Below are 24,666 nucleotides of genomic sequence, written 5' to 3'. Positions count from 1 at the left end.
GTAATCTGAGGATTGCTACCAGTGCCACGTACTAGTCAGAGTAGGAATCGCAGAATAGCTCAGATGAATACGTGGCTTGAGGAGTGGTGCAAACGGGAGGGATTCAATTTCCAGGGACATTGGAACCGGTTCTGGGGGAGGTGGGACCAGTACAAACCAGACGGTCTGCACCTGGGCAGGATCGGACCCAATGTCCTAGGGGGAGTGTTTGCTAGTGCTGTTGGGGAAGGGTTAAACTAATATGGCAGGGGGATGGGAACCTATGCAGGGAGACAGAGGGAAGTAGAATGGAGGCAGAAGCAAAAGATAGAAAGAAGAAAAGTAAAAGTGGAGGGCAGAGAAACCCAAGGCAAAAAGCAAAAAAGGCCACATTACAGCAAAATTCTAAAGGGGCAAAGGGTGTTAAAAAGACAAGCCTGACGACTCTGTGCCTCAATGCAAGGAGCATTCGGAATAAGGTGGACGAATTAACTGCGCAGATAGCAGTTAACGGATATGATGTAATTGGCATCACTGAGACATGGCTCCAGGGTGACCAAGGCTGGGAACTCAACATCCAGGGATATTCAACGTTTAGGAAGGCTAGACAGAAGGGAAAATGAGGTGGGGTGGCATTGCTGGTTAAAGAGGAAATTAATGCAATAGCAAGGAAGGACATTAGCTTGGATGATGTGGAATCTGTATGGGTGGAGCTACGGAATACCAAAGGGCAGAAAACACTAGAGGGAATTGTGTACAGACCACTAAACAGTAGTAATGAGGATGGGGACAGCATCAAACAAGAAATTAGGGATGCATGCAATAAAGGTACAGCAGTTAACATGGGTGACTTTAATCTACATATTGATTGGGCTAACCAAACTGGTAGCAATGCGGTGGAGGAGTGTATTAGGGATGGTTTTCTGGACCAATATGTCGAGGAACCAACTAGGGAGCTGGCCATCCTAGACTGGGTGATGTGTAATGAGAAAGGACTCATTGACAATCTTGTTGTGCGAGGCCCCTTGCGGAAGAGTGACCATAATATGGTAGAATTCTTTTTTAAGATGGAGAGTGACACAGTTAATTCAGAGACTAGGGTCCTGAACTTGGGGAAAGGTAACTTCGATGGAATGAGATGTGAATTGGCTAGAATAGACTGGCGAGTGATACTTAAAGCATTGATGGTGGATAGGCAATGGCAAACATTTAAAGATCACATGGATGAACTTCAGCAATTGTACATCGCTGTCTGGAGTAAAAATAAAACGGGGAAGGTGACTCAACCGTGGCTAACAAAGGAAATTAAGGATAGTGTTAAATCCAAGGAAGAGGCATATAAATTGGCCAGAAAAAGCAACAAACCTGAGGACTGAGAGAATTTTGTAATACAGCAGAGGAGGACAAAGGGTTTAATTAGGAGGGGGAAAATATAGTATGAGAGGAAGCTTGCTGGGAACATAAAAACTGACTGCAAAAGCTTCTATAGATATGTGAAGAGAACAAAGTTTAGTGAAAATTACCAATGCCCAGTTCAAACAAAGAGGGAAACTTCTTCAACACTTGAGCACACGAAGTGTCACCCACCGATGACAACGCTTTGATATCATTCCAATTCCACTTGATTTTCTCCAGCCAATTCCTGCCGAACAGTGTTGGACCATTACCTGGGACAATCCATAATGGAAGATCATGAATCACACCATCATATGACACCTTGACTACTGCACTGCCAATCACCGGTATGAGTTGGCATTGACGAGACTCAGCTTAGGCTTCACAGCCTCAGTGTTCCACAGCTTGTCGAATGTCCTTTGGCTCATTATCGACTGACTCGCACCCGTGTCCAGTTCCCTTGATACAGGCACGCCATTCAGCTTCACATTAACGATTATCGGCTGGCTCCTTCCCAAGAACGAATACATACCATACACTTCCTCCTCGGGTTGTGTATCCGGGCCAGCACTGGATTGGTCATCATCAGCGATGTGATGAGCGGCAGCACGCTTGCTCAGTTGTGGGCACATTCTCTGAAGATGCCCCCCTTTCGAACAGCCATTACAGGAGTACTGTTTAAACCGACACTGATGAGGCCGATGATTGCCCCCACAACGCCAACAGGGTGAAATCGGATTCTTACCAGTTGGTGGACTTTGAGCAGCTACAGGTTTCACACAAGCAGTCGAGTGGGCCCTGCCATAAGCAGCTCTGCCAGACGACGACACAATCTTGTTTACAGTACTTGCCATGGAGCTCCGACTCTTCGATGATATCTGCCTCAAATTATCATCAGTCGTCATGCATGCCTGGGCAATCGCGATGGCCTTGCTCAAATCCAGCTTCTCTTCGGCCAATAACTTCCGGAGAATCACATCATGGTTGATGCTTATCACGAAGAAATCTCGCAGCATGTCTTCCAACACGTTCCCAAACTTACACGGCTCAGCAAGACATCGCAGGTCGGCAACAAATCCTGACACATCCTGGCCCTCAGCACAAACATGCGCGTAGAAGCGATAGCGTGAGATGATGATCCCCTCTTTTGGCTTAAGATGGTCTCGCACTAAAGCACACAAATCCCTGTACTCTTTGTCCGTTGGACGTAAAGGCGAGAGAACATTCTTCATGAGGCCATAAATTTTTGGACCACAAAGGGTGAGGAAAACCGCCCTGCGCCGAACTGCGTCAGCCTCTCCCTCCATTTTGTTGGCTACAAAATACTGATCCAGGCAGTCGATAAAATCCGCCTAATCCTCGCCATCCGCGAATCTCTTTCCAGAATTCCAATCGTGCCCATTGTACATGTTACCTCGTCGCCAAATGTAATGAATGTAATGACTCAAAAGACTTGTAACTGTAAACTGCCTCAGGTGTAAACCTGATTCAACTTTATTCGCACCCAAAGTAACCCGCGTGACATGGTACCCGCGCTTATATACGAGTGACCGCGATGTGCGCATACAGCCCGATGACCTCCGACAGTGGCGCCCCCTGGTGTCTGGTGACCCCAAGCATAAATACATAACATATACAAACAACCCTCCCATCTGAAATAAAACCGCAACGCCCATGAACAATATTTTTCCAAACAACCTTCCACACATAATAACCATAAAACACCAACAACGATATATGTACAGTAATATTCAACACAGATGTGGAGATATGGCCATGTTGCGAAAAATCCTTATTGGGACTTACTCCCATATTTCCCATCCCTTCCGTTTCCCCTCCTCCCACGCCTACTGCTCCTCCTTAATGTGGCCACAGTGCCTGCAGCAAGGCTGCTTGAAGGCTGCTCCATCTGTGGCACAGAGATTTCAGATAGCCTAGCAGGACACCCTTGACCAGCTCTGGGCCTGGAAGGTCCGGCTGCGGACTGCAGCACCTCGACATGGGCAGCAGCAGTCTCGGATGGATGGAGTGCAGACAGCAGCAGGTGCAGAAGCAAAGTGGCAGTGGTGGGAGCCGGAATGCTGTCATCCTGAGGGAGGACAGCACCTTCCATTTCTACCGACACGCTGCCACTCCCCCGGGGCACAGACTCAGCATCTGGAGCAATCTGGTGGAGCTCAGATTGCTGGCCTGCTTCGGCACCGTGAGTTCCCCGTTGGACTGCTGGGGACCCAGAGACGATGGCAGCAGTCAATGCTTATGTGACATCAATTTAACTCTGCATGAGAGCAGACTGAGTGTGCATGAGAGGAGACTGAGTGTGCATGAGGAGACTGAGTGTGCATGAGGAGACTGAGTGTGCATGAAAGGAGACTGAGTGTGCATGAGAGGAGACTGAATGTGCATGAGGAGACTGATTGTGCGTGAGGAGACTGCGTGTGCGTGAGGAGACTGAGTGTGCATGAGGAGACTGAGTGTGCATGAGAGGAGACTGAGTGTGCATGAGAGGAGACTGAGTGTGCGTGAGGAGACTGAGTGTGCATGAGGAGACTGATTGTGCATGAGAGGAGACTGAGTGTGCATGAGGAGACTGTCTGCATGAGGAGACTGAGTTTGCTTCAGAGGAGACTGAATGTGCATGAGAGCAGACTGAGTATTGATGTCACCAAGCACTGATGCCATGACAGCCCGAACGCTTTGCGAAGCTCTGACCTTTGCTTCAGTAGCTGCTGCCAAGCTCGCTGTGTATTCGCAATGATTATCTGGCCACAAGCTCCGGCATGGTGCAGCCCGGCGCTGATTCTCTCTGTCTTGTGCAGCATCAGGTGGTTGAGGAGAAGTTTACGTAGAAACAAAAAAATTTACAGCACAGAAGGAGGCCATTTCGGCCCATTGTGTCTGCGCCGGCCGACAAAGAGCCGCACGGCCCTCGGTCAGCAGCCCCGAAGGTTACATATAAACCTATGAACAATGACTGAAAGGCAAAGAGCACCCAGCCCAACCAGTCCACCCCACACAACTGCGACACCCCTTATACTGAAACATTCTACACTCCACCCCAACCGGAGCCATGTGATCTCCTGGGAGAAGCAAAAACCAGAAAAAAAACCCAGGCCAATTTAGGGAGAAAAAATCTGGGAAAATTCCTCTCCAACCCATCCAGGCGATCGAAACTAGTCCAGGAGATCACCCTGGCCGTATTAAATTCCCTGCCGTACTTACCATTATATCTGCGCCGTCCAACAAAAGGTCATCCAGTCTAATCCCAATTACCAGCTTTTAGGTCCGTAAACCTGGAGGTTACTGCATTTCAAGTGCCCATCCAACCATCTCTTAAAAGTGGTGAGGGTTTCTGCATCCACCACTCTTCCAGGCAGCGACTTCCAGATCGCCACAACCCTCAGCGTAAAGAAGCCCCCCCTCAAATCCCCTCTAAACCTTCCACCAACTGCCTTAAAACTATGCCCTCTCATAATAGATCCCTCCACCAATGGCAATAGACCCTTACTATCCACTATATCCAGGCCCCTCAATATTTTGTACACCTCGATGAGGTCTCCTCTCAACCTCCTCTGTTCCAGTGAGAACAAACCCAACCTATCCAATCTGTCCCCATAACTAAGATTCTCCATTCCAGGCAGCATCCTAGTAAATCTCCTCTGTACCCTCTCTAGTGCAATCACGTCCTTCCTATAATACGGTGACCAGAACTGCACGCAGTACTCCAGCTGTGGCCTAACCAAAGTATTATACAATGTAAACAGAACCTCCCTGCTCTTATATTCTATGCCCCGGCCAATAAGGGCAAGCATTCCGCATGCCTTCTTAACCACCTTATCCACCTGGCCTGCTACTTTCAGGGATCTGTGGACAAGCACTCCAAGGTCCCTTTGTTCATCTACATTATTAAGTGGCCTACCGCTTAATGTGTATACACTTTCCTTATTAGCCCTCCAAAAGTGCATCACCTCACACTTCTCTGAATTAAATTCCATTTGCCACTGCTCTGCCCACCTGACCAGTAGATTGATATCCTCCTGCAGCCAATGACTTTCCTCTTCATTATCAACCACACAGCCAATTTTAGTGTCGTCTGCAAACTTCTTAATCATATCCTATATTCAAATCTAAATCGTTGATATATACCACAAAAAGGAAGGGACCCAGTACTGAGCCCTGCAGAACCCCACTGGGAACATCCTTCCTGTCATGTATTCAACCAGCATTGTAACCCATGTATAAACTGACCTAAGTTGTACACCGTGAGAACACTGACCACTAGGTGGGAGACACTCCTAACCTGGACCTTCAGGTATAAAAGGGGAAGCTCCACCCACCTTCATCACTTGAGTGCTGAGGAATAAAGGACAGGTCACAGACTGACCTTCTCTCAAGCATGGGCCTCGTGTGCATTTATACTGTGTAGTAAGGACGTATCAATGGCAACAAGAAACTGGGATTTAAACCATGCGAGCATGGCCACTAGCAGAACAGACGAGAGGTACTGTGTTAAGGAATCGTTGGGACAGAGATTCAACATTGTTAAAGCAGCACACAGTTCTCCAGGCAGACAAGGGCAGTCAGGCATGCCCCAACATGTAGTCGAACCCAGAGGGGGAGTTCGACAGAGACAATGGCAAGCTGAACAGCGATTCACGCCATTGCAAGGGACAATGCGGCCAGTAATGGGGCCATCAACACCTGTTAATGGTGCATTCAAGGACAATAACAGGGGCAGTCAGGGACGATCGACTGGCAAGGGACCTTTTGTTTCAAACAGCAATTCATGCTGGAGGCGTGGAGGCATATATTCAGCCAGAGTTTGCAGAGATGACCAAAATACCTGCAGAAATTGCAGAAATGGACACTGGGGTAAATCGCTGGAAGCTGAAGTTCAGCGAGTTCATGTGGAGCACGTATACAGTTCATACACCAGGACGCCACCGATAATGATGAAAGTGCTCCTCAATGGCATCCCAGTATCAATGGAGTTAGACATGGGTGCCAGCCAGTCCCTGATGGGTATCAAACAGTTCGAAAAGTTGTGGGCATCCAAGACCAGGAGGCCAAAATTATCGCCGATTGACGCACAGTTACGGACTTACACAAAGCAGATCATTCCGGTGCTAGGCAGCGCCACGGTAGTTGTGACCCACAAAGATTCGGAGAACAGGTTGCCACTCTGGATTGTCCCAGGGGACGGTCCTGCACTACTGGGGAGGAGTTGGCTTGCTGTCATGAACTGGAAATGGGGAGATGTCAATGCAATTTCCTCTGTGGAGTGAGTATCATGCTCACAGGTCCTGAAAAAATTTGACTCATTATTTCAACCCGGCATTGGCACTTTCATGGGGGCCAAGGAAGTGATTCACATAAACCCGGACGCCAGACCAGTACACCACAAGGCCAGAGCGGTGCCGTACGTGATGCGGGAAAAGATAGAAGGCGAATTGGACCGCCTGTTGAGGGAAGGCATCATCTCGCCAGTCGAATTCAGTGACTGGGCGAGCCCGATTGTGCCGGTGCTCAAGGCGGATGGGTCGGTCAGGATATGTGGCGATTACAAGGCCACCATCAATCGGGTGTCACTCCAAGACCAGTACCCGCTACCGAGAGCGGAGGACCTCTTTGCGACGCTATCCGGTGGCAAACTTTTTTCAAAATTGGACCTGACCTCAGCTTACATGACCCAGGAGCTGGCGAGTGAGTCGAAGAAGCTGACCACCATCACGACACACAAGGGGTTGTTTGAGTACAACAGATGTCCGTTCGGGATTCGCTCGGCCGCCGCGATCTTCCAACGAAATATGGAAAGCCTCCTCAAGTCGATTCCAGGGACGGTGGTTTTTCAGGACGACATCCTCATTACGGGTTACGATACTGAAGAACACCTCCACAACCTGGAGGAGGTGCTACGCAGACTGGACCTGGTAGGTCTGCGACTGAAAAAGGCGAAGTGCGTTTTCCTAGCTCCAGAGGTAGAATTCCTGAGGATGAGGGTAGCAGCAGACGAGATCAGCCCTACTGCATCCAAGACGGAAGCGATCCAGAGAGCACCCAGACCCCGTAACACGACGGAGCTGTGTTCGGTCCTGGGGCTCCTGAACTATTTTGGTAACTTTCTTCCCAAATTGAGCACGCTGCTAGAGCCGCTACACGTGCTCCTACGCAAAAGTCGTCAATGGGTCTGGGGGGACAGCCAGGAAAGGGCTTTTAATAGAGCACGCAATTTGTTATGTTCCAACAATCTGTTAACACTATATGACCCATGTAAGAAACTTGTGTTAACGTGCGATGCGTCGTCCTATGGTGTCGGGTGTGTGTAGCAGCATGTCAATGTCAAGGGTCAGTTACAGCCAGTAGCTTATGCCTCCAGGAGTCTGTCCCAGGCAGAAAGGGGCTACGGGATGGTAGAAAAGGAGGCGCTCGCATGTGTATATGCGGTAAAGAAAATGCACCAGTACCTGTTTGGCAGAAAATTTGAGCTGGAGACAGATCACAAACCCCTAACATCCCTTTTGGCCGACAACAAGGCCATAAATGCAAACGCATCGGCCCGCAAACAGAGGTGGGCACTCACGTTAGCTGCCTATGACTACACAATTCGGCACGGACCGGGCACCGAAAACTGCGCCGATGCACTCAGCAGGCTCCCACTAGCCACCACTGAGGGGGCTACCGAGCATGGTGCTGAGATGGTCATGGCTGTTGAAGCTTTCGGAAGCGAAGGCTCACCCGTGACAGCCCGTCAGATTAAAGTCTGGACAAATAGAGACCCGCTATTGTCTCTAGTCAAGAAATGTGTCCTGAATGGGGACTGGGCAGCCACATACAGGGCATGCCCTGAGAAATTTAAACCATTTCACAGGCGCAAGGATGAACTCTCGATTCAGGCCGATTGCCTACTGTGGGGAAACCGCGTAGTCATGCCCCAGATGGGCAGAGAGGTGTTCATCAGAGAACTCCACAATGGGCACCCGGGCATTGTCACGATGAAGGCAATTGCCAGGTCACACGTTTGATGGCCAGGGATAGACGCAGATCTGGAACTTTGTGTTTGCAGGTGCAACACATGTGCCCAGCTGGGCCATGCGCCCAAGGAAGCCCCCCTTAGCCCCTGGCCATGGCCCGCCAAGCCTTGGTCACGCATCCATGTGGACTACGCAGGTCCTTTCATGGGGAAAATGTTTTTGGTTGTAGTAGATGCCTACTCCAAATGGATCGAGTGTGACATTTTTAATTCAAGCACATCCTCTGCCACGGTAGAAAATCTACGGGCAATGTTCACTGCCCACGGTCTACCGGACATCTTAGTCAGCGACAATGGCCCGTGCTTCACAAGCACTGAATTCCAGGACTTCATGGCAGGCAATGGAATTAACCATGTTAGAACGGCACCGTTCAAGCCGGCCTCAAACGGCCAGACAGAACGAGCAGTGCAGATAATCAAACAGGGGATGCTCAGATTCCAAGGGGGTTCCCTACAAACCCGCTTATCACGCCTCCTGTTGGTCTATAGAACCCGACCACACTCGCTCACAGGGGTTCCACCCGCAGAGCTACTAATGAAAAGGACGCTCAAAACCCGGTTATCCCTTATACACCCCACCATGAAAGAAATTGTCGAGAGCAGGCGCCAGTCACAATATCACTACCATGACAGGAATGCGAGGGCGCGATGTATTGATGTAAATGATCCTGTTTTTGTCCTCGACTACGCTGCAGGGCCCAAATGGCTCGCAGGCACTGTGGTTGCCAAAGAGAGAAATAGGATTCTGGTAGTTAAACTTACGAATGGACAAATCTGCCGCAAACATGTGGATCAAACAAAAAGGAGGTTCAGCAACCCCATAGAAGAAGCAGAAGAAGAATATGATATAGAGTTCACTCCACCACAGGTGACCGAACACCGGAACCAAAGGGAGGAGAGCCCAGTCACTGTGGGCAGTCCGGACAGGTCTGAGGCACTGCAAACAGCAGACACTCAGGCCAGCGCCCAACAACCGGAGCCCCAACTCAGGCGCTCTACAAGAGAGCGTAAACCACCAGAGAGACTCAACCTGTGATCCCAATAAGACTTTGGGGGGGAGGTGATGTCATGTATTCAAACAGAATTGTAACCCATGTATAAACTGACCTAAGTTGTACACCGTGAGAACAATGACCACTAGGTGGGAGACACTCCTAACCTGGACCTTCAGGTATAAAAGGGGAAGCTCCACCCATCTTCATCACTTGAGTGCTAAGGAATAAAGGACAGGTCACAGACTGACCTTCTCTCAAGCATGGGCCTCGTGTGCATTTATACTGTGTAGTAAGGACGTATCACTTCCAGTCACAAAACATCCATCAATCATTACCCTTTGCTTCCTACCTCCAAGCCAATTTTGGATCCAACTTGCCACTTTGCCCTTTAACCTTCATAACCAGTCTACCATGTGGGACCTTACCAAAAGCCTTATTAAAGTCCATATATACTACATTGTATCCACTACCCTCATCGACCCTCTGGGTTACCTCCTCAAAAAATTAAATCAGGTTAGCCAAATACGATATTCCCTTAACAAATCCGTGCTGACTGTCCCTAATTAATCCTTGCCTTTCCAAATGCAGATTTATCCTGTCTTCCAGGATTTTTTCCAATAATTTTCCCACCACTGTGGTTAAGCTGACAGGCCTGCAATTACTCAGCCTATCCTTTTTCCCTTCTTAGCAGTCCTCCAATCCTCCGGCACCATGCCCAGATCGAAGTGGACTGGAATATGATGGTCAAGGCCTCTGCTATTTCCTCTTTTACTTCGCTCAACAGCCTGGGATGCATTTCATCCAGGCCTGGGGACTTATCTACTTTCAAAGCTGCTAAACCCCTTAATACTTCCTCTCTCACTATATTTACTTCATCCAGAATATCACACTCCTCCTCAATAGCAGTATCTGCATTACCCCTTTCCTTTGTGAAAACAGATGCAAAGTATTCGTTAAGAACCTGTAATGTCCTTACACAATACCACAAATCCACACGAGGCACATTCTATGGACAAGGTCACTCCATGACCTGAACCTTTATTCACAGGACCAAGAAGTGATGACCCTGCATGGGACCTCCCTTTATATACCTGGATGACCAGGTGAGGAGTGTCTCCCACAAGTTCACGCCCCGTGGTCAAGGTGTGCATTTCTTACGTATATACAGTATTGCGGTGTTGTTACATACAGGTTACATACATGACAGAACCCTACCAACATCTTCCGCCTCCACACAAAGATTACACTCATGATCTCTAATTGGCCCTACCCTTTCTTTAGTTGCCCTCTTATTCTTAATATATTTATAGAACATCTTAGGATTTTCCTTAATTTTACTTGTGCTCTCTCTAAGCATTCCTAATATCCTTTTTCATTTTGCCTCTTAACTTTTTATATTCCTCTAAAGGTTCTAAAGTATTTAGCCGTTGGAATATGACATAAGCATCCCTTTTTTTCTTAATCCTCCCCTGTAAGTTCCTAGAAATCCAGGGGGATCTAGAATTATTTTTCCCAGCCTTTTTCTTTCAGGGCACATGTTTGGCTAGAGCCTTCTGGATCTCTTCCTTGAATGCCTCCCACTGTTACCCACAAGTAGCTGTTTCCAGTCCACTATGGCCAAATCACTCCTTCACTTAGCAAAATTAGCTTTTCCCCAATTCGGAACTTTTATTCCAGGCTTATTCTTGTTCGTTGATCTCTCTAACATATCATCCCTCCTCACCACTGTAATAGTTTCTTTAATCAGTACCACAACCCCACCCATCCCTTTTTACCCCCCTCTCTAACTTGTCTAAAAATCCTGTAACCAGGAATATTGATCTGCCAAACCTGCCGCTCGTTCAGCCATGTTTCTGTAATGGCTATAATGTCATACTCCCAAGTGTCTACCTGTGCTCTTAGCTCATCCGCCTTATTTGCTGTACTCCTTGCATTAAAGTATATACCATTCAGGTATATACTTTAATGCAAGGAGTATAGCAAATAAGGCGGATGAGAAACCAGGTTGGTGGTGGTGTTGTTGGTGCTGCTGGTGTGCCTGGTGCTGCTGGTGTCGGGGCTGATTGTGGTCCTATTCTGAGGACCCATGCTGATGGAATCGATGGCAGGTCAAGTAGAGATAACAGAAACAATCTGTCAATGGTGTGACAGGTTCTATCAATGAGGTGACACTGGATGGCAATTTTTCTGGAGAAATCTGCAGCCTCTAGAAATCTGGGAATGCAGTCAGCAACAGCACCTGCCTGTGGAAAGTGACCAGCTGTACATTCCATGCTGTGCACCAATCAGTGATCATCCAGTGAACTTTGAAAGGCAGCGTTAAAAAGACTCTGAAGGGTCTGACAAGTACCTAATGATGATTTGAATTAGGTTGCCTGCCTCTGCCGTTCAGGTCACTGCCACGCCAATGCTGACTGCATGCTTCTGAGGAAGGACATTCTTGCTATTGAGGGAGTGCAGCGAAGGTTCACCAGTCTGATTCCCGGGATAGCAGGACTGACATATGAGGAGAGACTGGTTTGACTGGGCCTGTATTCACTGGAGTTTAGAAGGATGAGAGGGGATCTCATAGAAACATGTAAAATTCTGACGGGATTGGACAGGTTAGATGCTGGAAGAATGTTCCTGATGTTGGGGAAGTCCAGAACCAGGGGACACAATCTAAGGATAAAGAGTAAACCATTTAGGACTGAGATGAGGAGAAACTTCTTCACTCAGAGAATTGTGAACCTGTGGAATTCTCTACCGCAGAGAGTTGTTGATGCCAGTTCGTTAGATATATTCAAGAGGGAGTTGGATTGGCCCTTACCACTAAAGGGATCAAGGGGTATGGAGGGAAAGCAGGAAAGGGGTAATGAGGTGAATGATCAGCCATGATCTTATTGAATGGTGGTGCAGGCTCGAAGGGCCGAATGGCCTACTACTGCACCTATTTTCTATGTTTCTATGATCCTATACATTAGATCACCATACGTATGGATTATTGAATCCAGCACAGTAGCTGCCATGTGTTGAAGGCTCCTCGACAAGTCTAATTACTTCAACAATCTCTCATGCTTGCAAAGTATTGTTCTTTTAAAAAGCTGGGTTCTGGCGATCAGGATCATTGCCCTGCTCAGCTGTGGATGGAAGCAAGCGCATCCTCTGGCCAGGTCCTTCCTTATCCTTCTGGACCACCTCACTGGCTCCTCCTCACATGGTTCGCCCATTGTGCTACCCTCAAAATGTCGCAGGATAGATGGATGTGTGCTGGTGCTTGCCCAAGTACAATTGAGTGACGTAGTGCCAGGTGAGGTGTTGGGCAAGTCCTGATTTGAGTACCCTGCAAAACCTTCTACCATATCTGCAGATAGAAAGAGGGAAAGTGTTAGGATCACCTCCTAAGAATGACTTGTTGCACAGTAACCTTTGCCAAACAGCTGGCATGGAGCTGCAGATGTACGCAAGCTTGTGTGTCAGTGCTTGTGTGAGTAAATATGATGGAGTGTAAAGAAAGGATAAGCGTATAAAACTGAGCTGGAGCCACCCTGCCTGTTTCCTCATCTTCTGCAGACTCCAGCCCTGAATTTGAGGGCCTCTCCTTGAATGGGGTCAGTTAATTGGTGCCCCCCCCCCCCTCTAGTTATGGACATCAGTCTCCTTTTCTGTGCTTACCTCTTACAGGAGCAGAAGCATGCGTTGATTATGTGATGTTGCGGGTATGTAATCCCCCTACCTTATCTGAAGCTGCAAAGAAGTAGCATGCAGGTAGGGATCATGGAATGAGTTGGCAACAGGTTGTCCTGGTCATCTTTGTGCTCAATGAGGTGGTGCTGAGCAAGGGAGATGCTAAAAAGTGAGCATCATGGGCATCGATGAGAAAGTGAAGGAATGCGTAGCTCGGAAAGAAAAGCTCATGATTGTAATAGTTCATGCACTACATAAATATGAGATGATGATGCAAGATCCTACCTTGTCCAACCTGGTAGGGTCATTACATTTTTCTCCAGCATTGTAGCCACATCTTCTGCATAATGCTGCTGATACTGATGTAAAGAACCACTTCCTGTGACTGTTTCAGTGCTGATTTTTGAGGGATTCTTCCTCTCTTTTTTAATTTTTGTTGATTTCTGTTTTAGAAGTTTTTTGCTATCACAATTGGGGAGAGAATTCGAGATTTCTATCACCCTTCATGTGGAAAAGTGCTTCCTGATTACCCTCTTAAATGGCATCGCACTAATTTTAAGATTATGGTCCCTCAATCTCAGTACCCCCATCAGTGGAAATAGTTCTCTATCTACTCCATCGAATCTTTTATATTGCTTAAGCAGAAAACGTGTGTGCCATCATAATATCAGAATCATCAAAAATATTGCACCCTTTGCCATTGACAGTTTGAATTTAACCAGTGATATTTATTCTTTAAATATAGGATGCTTTAATATGCAGAATAAAGAAAACTGCAAAGTTGGTAATCCATTTCTTTCTAAATCCAATGACTAATTTTATTCTAGGGCTGGTCATACAGCACCATCTGTACTCATCTGGCTCGTTCTTATCTAGTGGATATAGAAAAAAACAACAGATTTGATCTTTATGATGGGACAGTAGAGGATGTATTTCTTGTTTATGGAAGTACTGAGGATGTACAGTCCCAGAAACAATATGATGCTCCCTGTTATATTGCCAAAACTACACACCAGGTATGAGAGCCACTATCAAATAATTGACAATAAAGATAAAAATACTATTGCAGTGTTGCACTGTATGTTTGGAAATGCATAAGAAGAATCTTTACTTTTAGTAAAGTTACAAAAGTTTATGTGCTTCCCAGATCTTACATGATAAACAGTGATAAGGAAGTAGCACAATCCTTTTCAGTCCTGGACACTTCTGAGAATTCTAGCGGTGTTGAAATTACTATTGCTTATATCACTTAAGATGTTGCATTACATATTCCTTAGTTTACCAGGCTGCTGCCTTCTCAGGTTGAAGGTATGTTTAGGTGAAGGTAGATTTTGAGACCTCCTGCCCATTAGCAACAGCGTGACAGTAACCCCAAATAGTGGGAAATGACTTACTACCTCATTTTTGCCGTCAGTATGGTCATTGCAATCTTCCCTACGGCCTTCCTCTACATGGCCGGAGCGCCCACCTCCTTCAGGCAGTAGGCTCTATTCACCTGCAAATCCTGATTGTCATTTTAGGACAGTACTGGACAGAGTGGCCAATCTTCAATAAATTCATAACAGCTTCATTAAGCCTGCACCCTCAAACGAAAAGGCACTTTAGGGCCAAAATCCGCTTGATAATGCCGCCCGTTAACGCCGGCGATGGGCGACTAACAGGCGGCAAAGGCCTACTGTCGGCGGTGAGCAGCGCCTACGCCTCCGTGGAAATTGAGTTGATCGTTGGTGGAGCCACCAAGAGGTAATGCTGCAGCCTCTAATGCCACCCATGTGGTGACGTCAATGAGCGTGCAACGCCTCCTTGGCGCCGCTGCCGCGATATTTGGTTTGTATGGCGATCTAACGGGCAGGCATCCGTACAGCCTGCAAAAAGCAGTCGTAATATCAGGGATCCCGGGTGGCATCGCCCAGAGAGCAAGGTACGTTTTCTCCTTATTTATTTCAGCATTTATTTATTAGTTGCAACAGTGGGGAAGTGTGGGTGTTGGTCGGAGAAGTTGGTAGAGGGGGGGTCCCCGTTTTTCCAGCGCGCAAGCCGGCAGCCTTCCGTCACAAAATTAAGTTGGCCTCCTGAGCTCCCGCCCCATTGGCGCCCGAGGACGAGTGTGCAACGCCAATTTTAGCGCTGCTCTCTCTCTCATCTTTGGGCGTAACAACTGAATGTGGCAGTTTGAGGCGGCACCTAATGTCCGGTGCTGAAATCAGCACTCAGGCAGTGACACCACCTTAAAAACGGCCATAACTAATTTCCACCCCTTCGTGTTAAAGTCATGATTTCCGGATTCCCATGAAGTCCTGCCCAACTTTAAGTTTATCTATTCACAATGGGTGTTAAAGATCATTTAAATAAAGAAGGAGCTCTTAAAGGGACAGAAGCGTTTTATTGCAAGCCAATTTTTGAATATAATGGGGTTTGCTGTTAAAGATTCCCGATCATAGTATTTAATGGTTGGTACAAGATGAAGGAAGGCCTGACATAGAGATCAGCTAGCACCAGAGCCAGATAACACATACCTACCTGTATGGCATCAACCAAACCTGGAAGTGCTGGCACACCCACCCAGCAAAGACTGAGGGCAATTATCTCTGCAGGCTCCAGATCAATATCGAGCCAGCTGTAGAGCCATATCATCAGTGTATGGACACCTGCACACAATCCCACCATGGGAACAATATTATCAGTAACAGTCCAGGTCAGCCCTACTGCCGTATGCTATGGCTCTGCCACCTCCCAGGTTAGCATAGGATTCATGTGCAGTCTCAGCCTATTTGCTGCCAGTAGATATTTCAAGCAAGTGACTCATGCATATTTCAACAGGGTTAGCACTTACAGTCTCTTTCCTATTGAATAGCAACAGCAGCGTTAACTTCATTACACTGCTGGATTTCCCAAAATCCTGGGGGTCATGATTGTCATCTACTGGACACAATGTCATCGAGCTTGTCTCCTATTTAATTAGATCATGGTAGATCTATTTTCCCATCTTTGCTCCATATCACTTGATACAATTACCGAACAAAAATCTTCAATCTCATTCTTGAAAAAATGTTTCCACTCGATTAATGTGCAGCTGGCCAGTGATCAGGACAACAGTGTTGTGCAGGGAGTTGGCAGCTTCCCAGGCAGCTGCCACAATGTTTTCATTTTAAGGCAGTTATCTGTGCCAGATTTATCTGATGGTGAAGGGTGACTCCCTAGAGATCAAGGTATTCTCTTCAATCTTGATTAATGACACGAAGGACAGAAGCAAAGCACAAAAGTTCATGCAGCTAACAAGATGATTCTAGATCATACCATTGACATCTTGAAGCAGCACTTCAGAAGTCTTAATAGATCACTGCAAACTTTATGGTACAACACAACAGTATCTCCAAGATCATCATTTTTTGCTGAGTACTGCATGACTTTCCGATACAAAGAGGGTTACAATGGAAGAGCAACCAAGACATTACCATGATGCAGATATTGGCCAAGAGGATGTTGTTGCAGAAACTCCGTGCAGCCAAAACTAGTGAACACATACATCCAAGCGACTTTCCGTTAAGTGCCTAACCTAACCCTTCTGTCTACACGTACACAATCATGTGACCCAAACACCAGCAACAAAATTGGTCTTTGCACTACTTCAATTATCTTGGATGTATAATATCGCAAAGAAAATCTGGTCAAAGTTGAAATGAAGTGCCAACATTTTTATTCTCCCGATTTGTGGCATGTGTACTTGAGTTTAGGATTTCTCTGGAGGCCTTTCTTATCAGTGTTTAACATGTTTATTTTGTGCAAATGTTTTAGGTGCTGGGATTAGCTAATATAACTAAACATCATCTGATGACACGGCATGAGTTTTCACATGTACACCGACAATACCGAGCTCGACTTCACCACCGCCTCTCTCGACCCCTCCACAGTCTCTAAATTGTCACGCTGCTTGTCCGACATCCAGCACTGGATGAGCATAAATTTCCTCCAATTAAATATCAGGAAGACCAAAGCCATTGTCTGCGATCCACACCACAAAATCCGTTCCCTTGCCACCGATTTCATCCCTCTCCCTGGCCACTATCTGAGGCTGACCCAGTCTGCTTGACTAATGTTTTTCTAACTCCTGGCATTACCATTTCAATTTGGCCCATCATCCCTTTTGTCTCTCTAATCTCTCCTTCCACCCTATCACAGACCTTCCCTTTTGTTCTTCCCTCTCCCTCTTTCGGTGCTTGTTAAGAATCTGTTCTTTCTGAATACTCTCCAGTTCTAACGAAGGGTCATCAACCTGAAATGTTAACTCTGCTTCCTCTCCACAGATGCTGCCTGACTCACTGAGATTTCCAGCATTTTCTGTTCTTATTCCAGTCTGCTCGCAACCTTGGTGTTATACTTGATCACGAGATGAGGTTCCTACCTCATATCAGTGCCATCACTAAGACCACCCATTTCCATATCCATAACATCGCCCGTTTCCACCCTTGCCTCAGCTTATCTGCTGCTCAAACCCTCATCCCTGCCTTTGTTACCTGTAGACTTGACTATTCCAACGCACTCCTGGCCGGCCTCCCTCGTTCTGCCCTCCAAAAACTTGAGATCATCCAAGACTCTGCTACCCGTATCTGAACATGCGGTAATTCCAGCTCACCCATCTCCCCTGTGTTCACTGACCTACATTGGCTACCAGTGAAGCATCGCTGCGATTTTTAAATTCTCATTCTTGTTTTCAAATCCCTCCATGGCCCCTAGTTCTGTAATCTCCTCCGGCTCTACAATTCCCTGAGGTCTCTGTGTGCCACCTATTCTGGCCTCTTGAATATCCCCAATTTTAATCGCTCCACCATTGGCGGCTGTGCCTTCAGCTGCCTGGGCCCTAAGCTCTCGAATTCCCTCCCTAAAACTTGCAGCCTCACTACCTCTCTTTCCTCCTTTAAAACGCTCATTAAAACCTGCCTCTTTGATCAAGCGTTTGGTCATCTACCCTAAAATCTCCTTCGATGTTTTGATCATGCTCCTTTGAAGCGCCTTGGGCCATTTTACTCCATTAAAGGTACTATATAAATGTAAGATGTTGAGTGTGGAAATTCTCTGAAGAGCCTTCTTTATCAGTGCTTAACATGTTTATTTTGTGTAAATGTTTTAGGTGCTGGGAATAGCTAATATAAATAAAGTGCTAATTGTCAGTGCAAAGATAAAGCATTTAGAAGAATGCAATGGTGGTCCATGCTTAGGACAGTCACAAACTCGAAAAAGTGGTAAGCAAAAATGACTCAATGCTTATAATCCAAGCTATGGCTATCTATTGGCTGTCAAAATGAATAAACCCTGACATTGCCTCTACAATATCTTAATAGTTTTGGCTGATCCTTCATCTCCACACTAGAGAAGAACAAGACGGTAGAGTCTAGACTTTGATCCAATAGATCCATGATGGGCATGCTTTGTGGAAGCCCATCTCTCTGAACTTTTACTTTTTGTACCTGTGTACCTGTGCATGAAACACAAAAGGTTAGTATGCAGGTACAGCAAGTGATCAGGAAGGCCAATGGCATCTTGGCCTTTATTGCAAAGGGGATTGAGTATAAAAGCAGGGAAGTCTTGCTCCAGCTATATAAGGTATTGGTGAGGCCACACCTGGAATACTGCGTGCAGTTTTGGCTTCCATATTTACGAAAGGATATACTTGCTTTGGAGGCAGTTCAGAGAAGGTTCACTAGGTTGATTCTGGGAATGAGAGGGTTGACTTATGACTTATGGGCCTCTACTCATTGGAATTCAGAAGAATGAGAGGTGATCTTATCGAAACGTATAAGATTATGAGGGGGCTTGACAAGGTGGATGCAGAGAGGATGTTTCCCACTGATGGGGGAGACTAGAACTAGAGGGCACGATCTTAGAATAAGGAGCCGCCCATTTAAAACTGAGATAAGGAGAAATTTCTTCTCTCAGAGGGTTGTAAATCTGTGGAATTCGCTGCCTCAGAGAGCTGTGGAAGCTGGGACATTGAATAAATTTAAGACAGAAATAGACAGTTTCTTAAACGATAAGGGGATAAGGAGTTATGGGGAGTGGGCGGGGAAATGGAGCTGAGTCCATGATCGGATCAGCCATGATCTTACTGAATGGCGGAGCAGGCTCGAGGGGCCGTATGGCCTACTCCTGCTCCTATTTCTTATGTTCTTATGTAACATGAATTGTTAATCCCTTTGTTCTTCCACAGCTCCAAGGGGCAGAAACATGCCCCGCGCCCAGTTTTGAGCGCACAGTTCGGATTAAAAGAAAATTTAGCACCCGGTGAGACGGGCCACTAAATGTTCCGGAATTGGGCTCTTTGAGCCAAAAAATGTTGTGTGCCGGTCACGGGGTGTTTGCGGGGCGTGACACTCAGCGCCGTGCTCAGCACATCAGCGTTGTTCTGATGGCGTCAGCGCAGCATGGACGTGCCGCATCACACTGAATCGTCACAACATCACTCCCCTTTTAAAGGGAAGGGCCACTGCGAACTCTGCAGCTGCTTTAGATTGATCGCAAAATGCGGTGCTACAGAGGGGCCTGGGGGTCCTTGTACATGAAACACAAAAAGTTAGTATGCAGGTTCAGCAAGTAATCAGGAAGGCAAATGGAATGTTGGCCTTTATTGCAAAGGGGGATGGAGTATAAAAGCAGACAAGTCTTGCTACAACTTTACAGGGCATTGGTGAGACCACACCTAGAGTACTGCGTACAGTTTTGGTCTCCTTATTTAAGGAAGGATATACTTGCATTGGAGGCAGTTCAGAGAAGATTCACTAGGTTGATTCCTGAGCTTAAGCGGTTGTCATATGAAGAAAGGTTGGGCCTATACTCTTTGGAGTTTAGAAGACTTAGAGGTGATCTTATTGAAAGGTATAAGATTCTGAGGGGGCTGGATAGGTTAGATGCAGAGAGGATGTTTCCCCTCGTGGGGAAATCACGAACTAGGGGACATAGTGGCCAAATTTTGGACTCGCCACCTGCTGTCGCTGACTTTTCTGGGCGGTCTCCCCTCCGAGCGAGTTTGGTGGAGGCCTCCCGCCGGCAGGGAGGGAAGACCGCTGGGGACCACCCGCTGACGTCCACTGGCGCGCAACTCACCTAAGTGACCTCCTAACCGCCGAGCTGCCAGTTTGGTCCGGGCTGGAGTCTGCTGCAGCAGGGGAAAGGACTGCCGTGTAGAGGCAGGTCTAACTTCAACGGTAAGTATGAAGACCTGCAAAAAAAGGTTAGTAAACTTCTTTTTTTAATTTTATTTCCAGCGATTCAGGTGGATGGGGTCCCCTGAAGGTTTTCCAGTGTTTTTAGGGGGGAAATTTTTGTTTTTATCTGTTTCCCCCCCCCGCCCCCCGCCCAGTCCCGACTCTATCCTCGGCGGTACTTTGCCGAGGATTGCATTTGCCGCCGAGATTGGGAGCTGCTGCCCAGATTCATGGCATAAATCGCTTTTTTGCCGCCGGGCGGTCTTTCAAGGATTTTCCCACGAAACTCCCACCCAAAGTACCGTCAGGTGCCTCAGCGGTGCTTTGGACGGCACTTGGCTTCCACCAAGTTCGGGGTCATTGTTTCAGAATAAAGGGTCACCCATTTAAAACAGAAATGAGGAATTTCTTCTCTCAGAGGGTCGTGAATCTTTGGAATTCTCTACCTCAGAGAGTTGTGGAGGCTGGGTCATTGAATATAGTTAAGGTGGAGATAGACAGATTTTTAAAAGATAAGGGAGTCAAGGGTTATGGGGAGCGGGCAGGGAAGTGGAGTTGAGGCCAGGATCAGATCATCCATAATCTTATTGAATGGCAGAGCAGGCTCGAGAGGCCAAATGGCCGACTCCTGCTCCTATTTCTTATGTTCTTATGTTCATCCCACAACAAAACGGTCGCGCAATGCTCGATCTTGAAAGTTTCCGAAATGACAGTGAATGGATAGCTTTTTTAAAGCTATAATGTACTCACTGATACCCTCGTCAATGAATTGATCTCATATTCCAAAACAATAACTTTCAGCAATTTCCAGTGGCGTGTCCTTTGGTTTGACGGGAACAAGCACATTTTTGAGGGTTTCATACACCTCAGGACCTGCTTCGGTCAGGAAAATAGCCTGTTATGGTTTTCATCATCGGGGACTTCGACAATACTATTTGCAGTGAAAAACAATTCAAGCCGCTCCACATACGCTCCGAAAGTCTCTCGACCGCGATGGAACTCACCCAAGCACCCGATTCTTCCCATAGGCGCGGCCATCTGGACTCTGGCAGTTCAGCCAAGTGTGCTTGAAATTTTCCTTTGGATTTTTAGCTGCTCTGCAAAACAAAGAGCCTCTCAAAGTCTCTCTGTTGGTTGGCAGTAACATCCACCAACAAAAATTTCAACTAGGGAATCCGATTATCCTATCCTCACCGACAATGTGATATCTTTACGACATCACAAACACACACATACACAAGATGGCTCTATAGGAACTTGTCATGTAACCACCACCTAACCCACTCTGCTATCTCCATCAACATAGCCCCAAAACGGCGGTGGCAACAGAAATGCTGCCACAGAAAAATCACTCAAAGACCCTGCAAAGAAAGCCCTATTCAGCCAATGCCTTTCAGCCAATTTGACGACTTCCAATGAACTGGAGCCGCAGAGTGTCCATAGTGCCTGGTCTGCCCTCAAGCCCACCATAATTAGCACCTGTGAAGAGACTCTTGGATACTCTACCTGAAAACATCAAGACTGGTTCGATGAGCATGACCAGGAGCTAATAAACCACAAACGCAAGTAATTTTTGAATTGGAAGCAACATCACAACTTGAGTGAAAGAAAGCAGACCTACAGACAGCTGAAGGCCAAGGTCCAATAAAAAACTCATGACCTAAAGAACAGATGGTGGGTGGAAAAAGCGCAGGAGATCCAGCAACTAGCCAACAATCACGACGTGCGTGGATTTTTTAGCACAGTCAAGAGCACCAATGGCCCAAGCACTCAATGCCCTATTCCACTGAGAGCTAAGGACGGAGAGGTGCTCATTAAGGACAGAGAGGCAGTCAGTGCCTGCTGGAAGGAGCACTTCGAAGATCTCCTTAACCAAGATTCTGTTTTTGAAGTGAGCGTCCTTGACTCCATCCCACAGCATGCTACCCGCTACCACCTCAGTACAACCCCAGCCTGGCATGAGGTTGAAAAGGCCATCCGACAACTGAAAAACAACAAGGCCTCAGGAGCAGATGGAATCCCCACCAAAGTACTAAAGTATGGCGGAGAAGTACTCTTAGCACGAATCCATGACCATTATCATCTTTCTTATCTGGAAGGAGGAGAGCATCACAGGGGATTTCAGAGACGCCGTAATCTTGACCATCTTCAAGAAAGGTGACAAGTCCGATTGCGATAATTACAAAGGGGTTTCCCTGCTGTCTGCCGCAGAGAAAATCATCGCAAGAATTGTCCTCAACCGTCTCCTCCCAGTAGCTGAAGAGCTCCTCCCAGAGTTGCAATGCGGATTCCGCCCATTAAGGGGCACCACAGATATGATCTTCACCGCGTGACAAATCCAAGAAAAATGTAGGGAGCAGCATCAACCTCTGTACATGGCTTTCTTTGACCTCACAAAGGCCTTCGACTCTGTCAACTGTGAGAGAATATGGAGTGTCCTCCTGAAATTCATCTGTCCTCAAAAATTTGTCACCATCCTCCGCCTGTTTCATGATGATGTGCAAGCCGTGATTCTTACCAACGGATCAACCACAGACCCAATACAAGTCAAGCAAGGCCATGTCATCGCACCAACACTCTTCTCAATCTTCCTCGCTGCAATGCTTCATCTCACCTTTAACAAGCTCCCCGCTGGAGTGGCGTTAATCTACAAGACAAGCAGGAAATTGTTTAACCTCCAACAACTCCAGTCCAGATCCAAGGTTGTTTCAACCTCTGTCATTGAATTACAGTATGCAGATGACGTTTACATTTGTGCACACTCGGAGGCTGAACTCCAAACCATCGTTGACATCTTTACTGAAGTGTACGAGAGTCTGGGCCTTACATTAAACATCCGTAAGACAAAGGTTCTCTACCAGCCTGCCTCCGCCACACAGTACTGCTCCCTGGTTATCAAGATACATGAAGAGGCCCTGGACAACGTGGACCACTTCCCATACCTTGGGAGCCTACTATCAGCAAGGACAGACATCGATGACGAAGTCCAGCACCTCCTTCAGTGTGCCAGTGCAGCCTTTGGTCGCCTGAGGAAAAGAATGTTCGAAGACCAGGATCTCAAACCCAGCACCAAGCTCCTGGTCTACAGAGCAGTAGTGTTACCTGCCCTCCTATATGCTTCATAGACATGGACGATGTATTGCAGGCACCTCAAAGCACTGGAGAAGTACCACCAACACTGCCTCTACAAAATCCTGAAAATTCACTGGCAGGATAGGCGCACCAACGTCGGTGTTCTCTCTCAGGCCAACATCCCCAGCATCGAGGCATTGACCACGCTTGACCAACTCTGATGGATGGGCCACATTGTCCGCATGCCCGATACTAGGCTCCCGAAACAAGCACTCTACTCTGAGCTACGTCATGGTAGGCAAGTCCCAGGAGGGCAGAGAAAACACTTCAGACACCCTCAAAGCCTCCTTGAAAAAAATGTAGCATTCCCACCGACTCTTGGGAATCCCTGGTCCAAGACCGCTCAAAGTGGAGGAGAAGCATCCGAGAAGGCGTCGAACACTTAGTCTCTTGGTCGGGAGCACACTGAAGCCAAGTACAAACAGCAGCAGGAGCGTATGACAAATCAAGCACCTCACCCACCTGTCCCTCCAACCACCATTTGCCCCACCTGTGACAGAGACCAGAGATCCCACATTTGTCTCATCAGTCAACTTCAAACTTATTTTAGCGTGGAAACAAGTCATCCTCGACTCTGGGGGATTGCCTAAGAAGAAGGATATGCATGTGATTTTCAAGCTCCAATCGTACTCCCTTAACAAACGGCTGTGGGCCTTTCCTTTGACCGCCGCTATACAAGTCAATATTCATGGGAGGTGGTTGCAGGTAACTTTTTTTTGTTTTCTTCAAGGCTGGTAGTTCTGGTTGTTTCTTGCAGTTGACTCACCCCTTTGAATTAGTGCGCCATTTGTATTGTGAGTTGTGTCTTTTCCTGACAATGTCTCCTCTCTGAAATAGTTGTCTCAAACCAGTGTTGTGTGTACGCTGGGCCTAATATTGAGTGGGATATACTGTTCACCTCATTGAATCTGAAGCTCAGCCAGTGCTGTGTCATGTTCTAGTACTGGAGAAGTTGAAGAGCAGTGCCCAAAACCATTCAGAAGGCCGATCAACGGTGCTGAGCCAGTCATGTGTCTGACAGACATGGCCAGTCGGAATGCTTGGGCATGAGCCTCCTCCCTTTCAATCCTAAATTCACGATGTCTTGGCAAACAGAAATAATCTTGCGGCTGTTGATGTCATCTACTGCTACCTGTGAGTCGTCTACCGGAAGCTCACTTGCGATTCCCGTTGTCCATGCCAGGAACTTAAAAGCTCATCAGGTACCAAATTCTTTGCCACATCCAGTGTTAATTCCTTGGCCATCTCAGGGGAGGAACAACACCAGACT

The 24,666-nt window shown here is 47.1% G+C and overlaps 1 protein-coding gene across 4 annotated transcripts in view; it reads left to right on the top strand.

Moving 5' to 3' along the window:
* LOC139280197 (sperm-specific sodium:proton exchanger-like) overlaps positions 1-24,666 on the top strand; it is a 654,445-nt gene that overhangs the window by 546,290 nt on the left and 83,489 nt on the right. For all 4 annotated transcript variants that reach the window (XM_070899784.1, XM_070899786.1, XM_070899785.1 and 1 more), the window contains one exon: positions 13,893-14,081. In XM_070899784.1, the coding sequence (XP_070755885.1) occupies positions 13,893-14,081 (189 nt within the window). The remainder of the gene's footprint in view (positions 1-13,892; positions 14,082-24,666) is intronic.

Source organism: Pristiophorus japonicus, chromosome 14, assembly GCF_044704955.1.
Source record: "Pristiophorus japonicus isolate sPriJap1 chromosome 14, sPriJap1.hap1, whole genome shotgun sequence".
Lineage (NCBI taxonomy): Eukaryota > Metazoa > Chordata > Chondrichthyes > Pristiophoridae > Pristiophorus > Pristiophorus japonicus.
The sequence above is the reverse complement of the archived record's forward strand: the minus strand, read 5'-3'. Positions and strand labels throughout refer to the sequence as shown.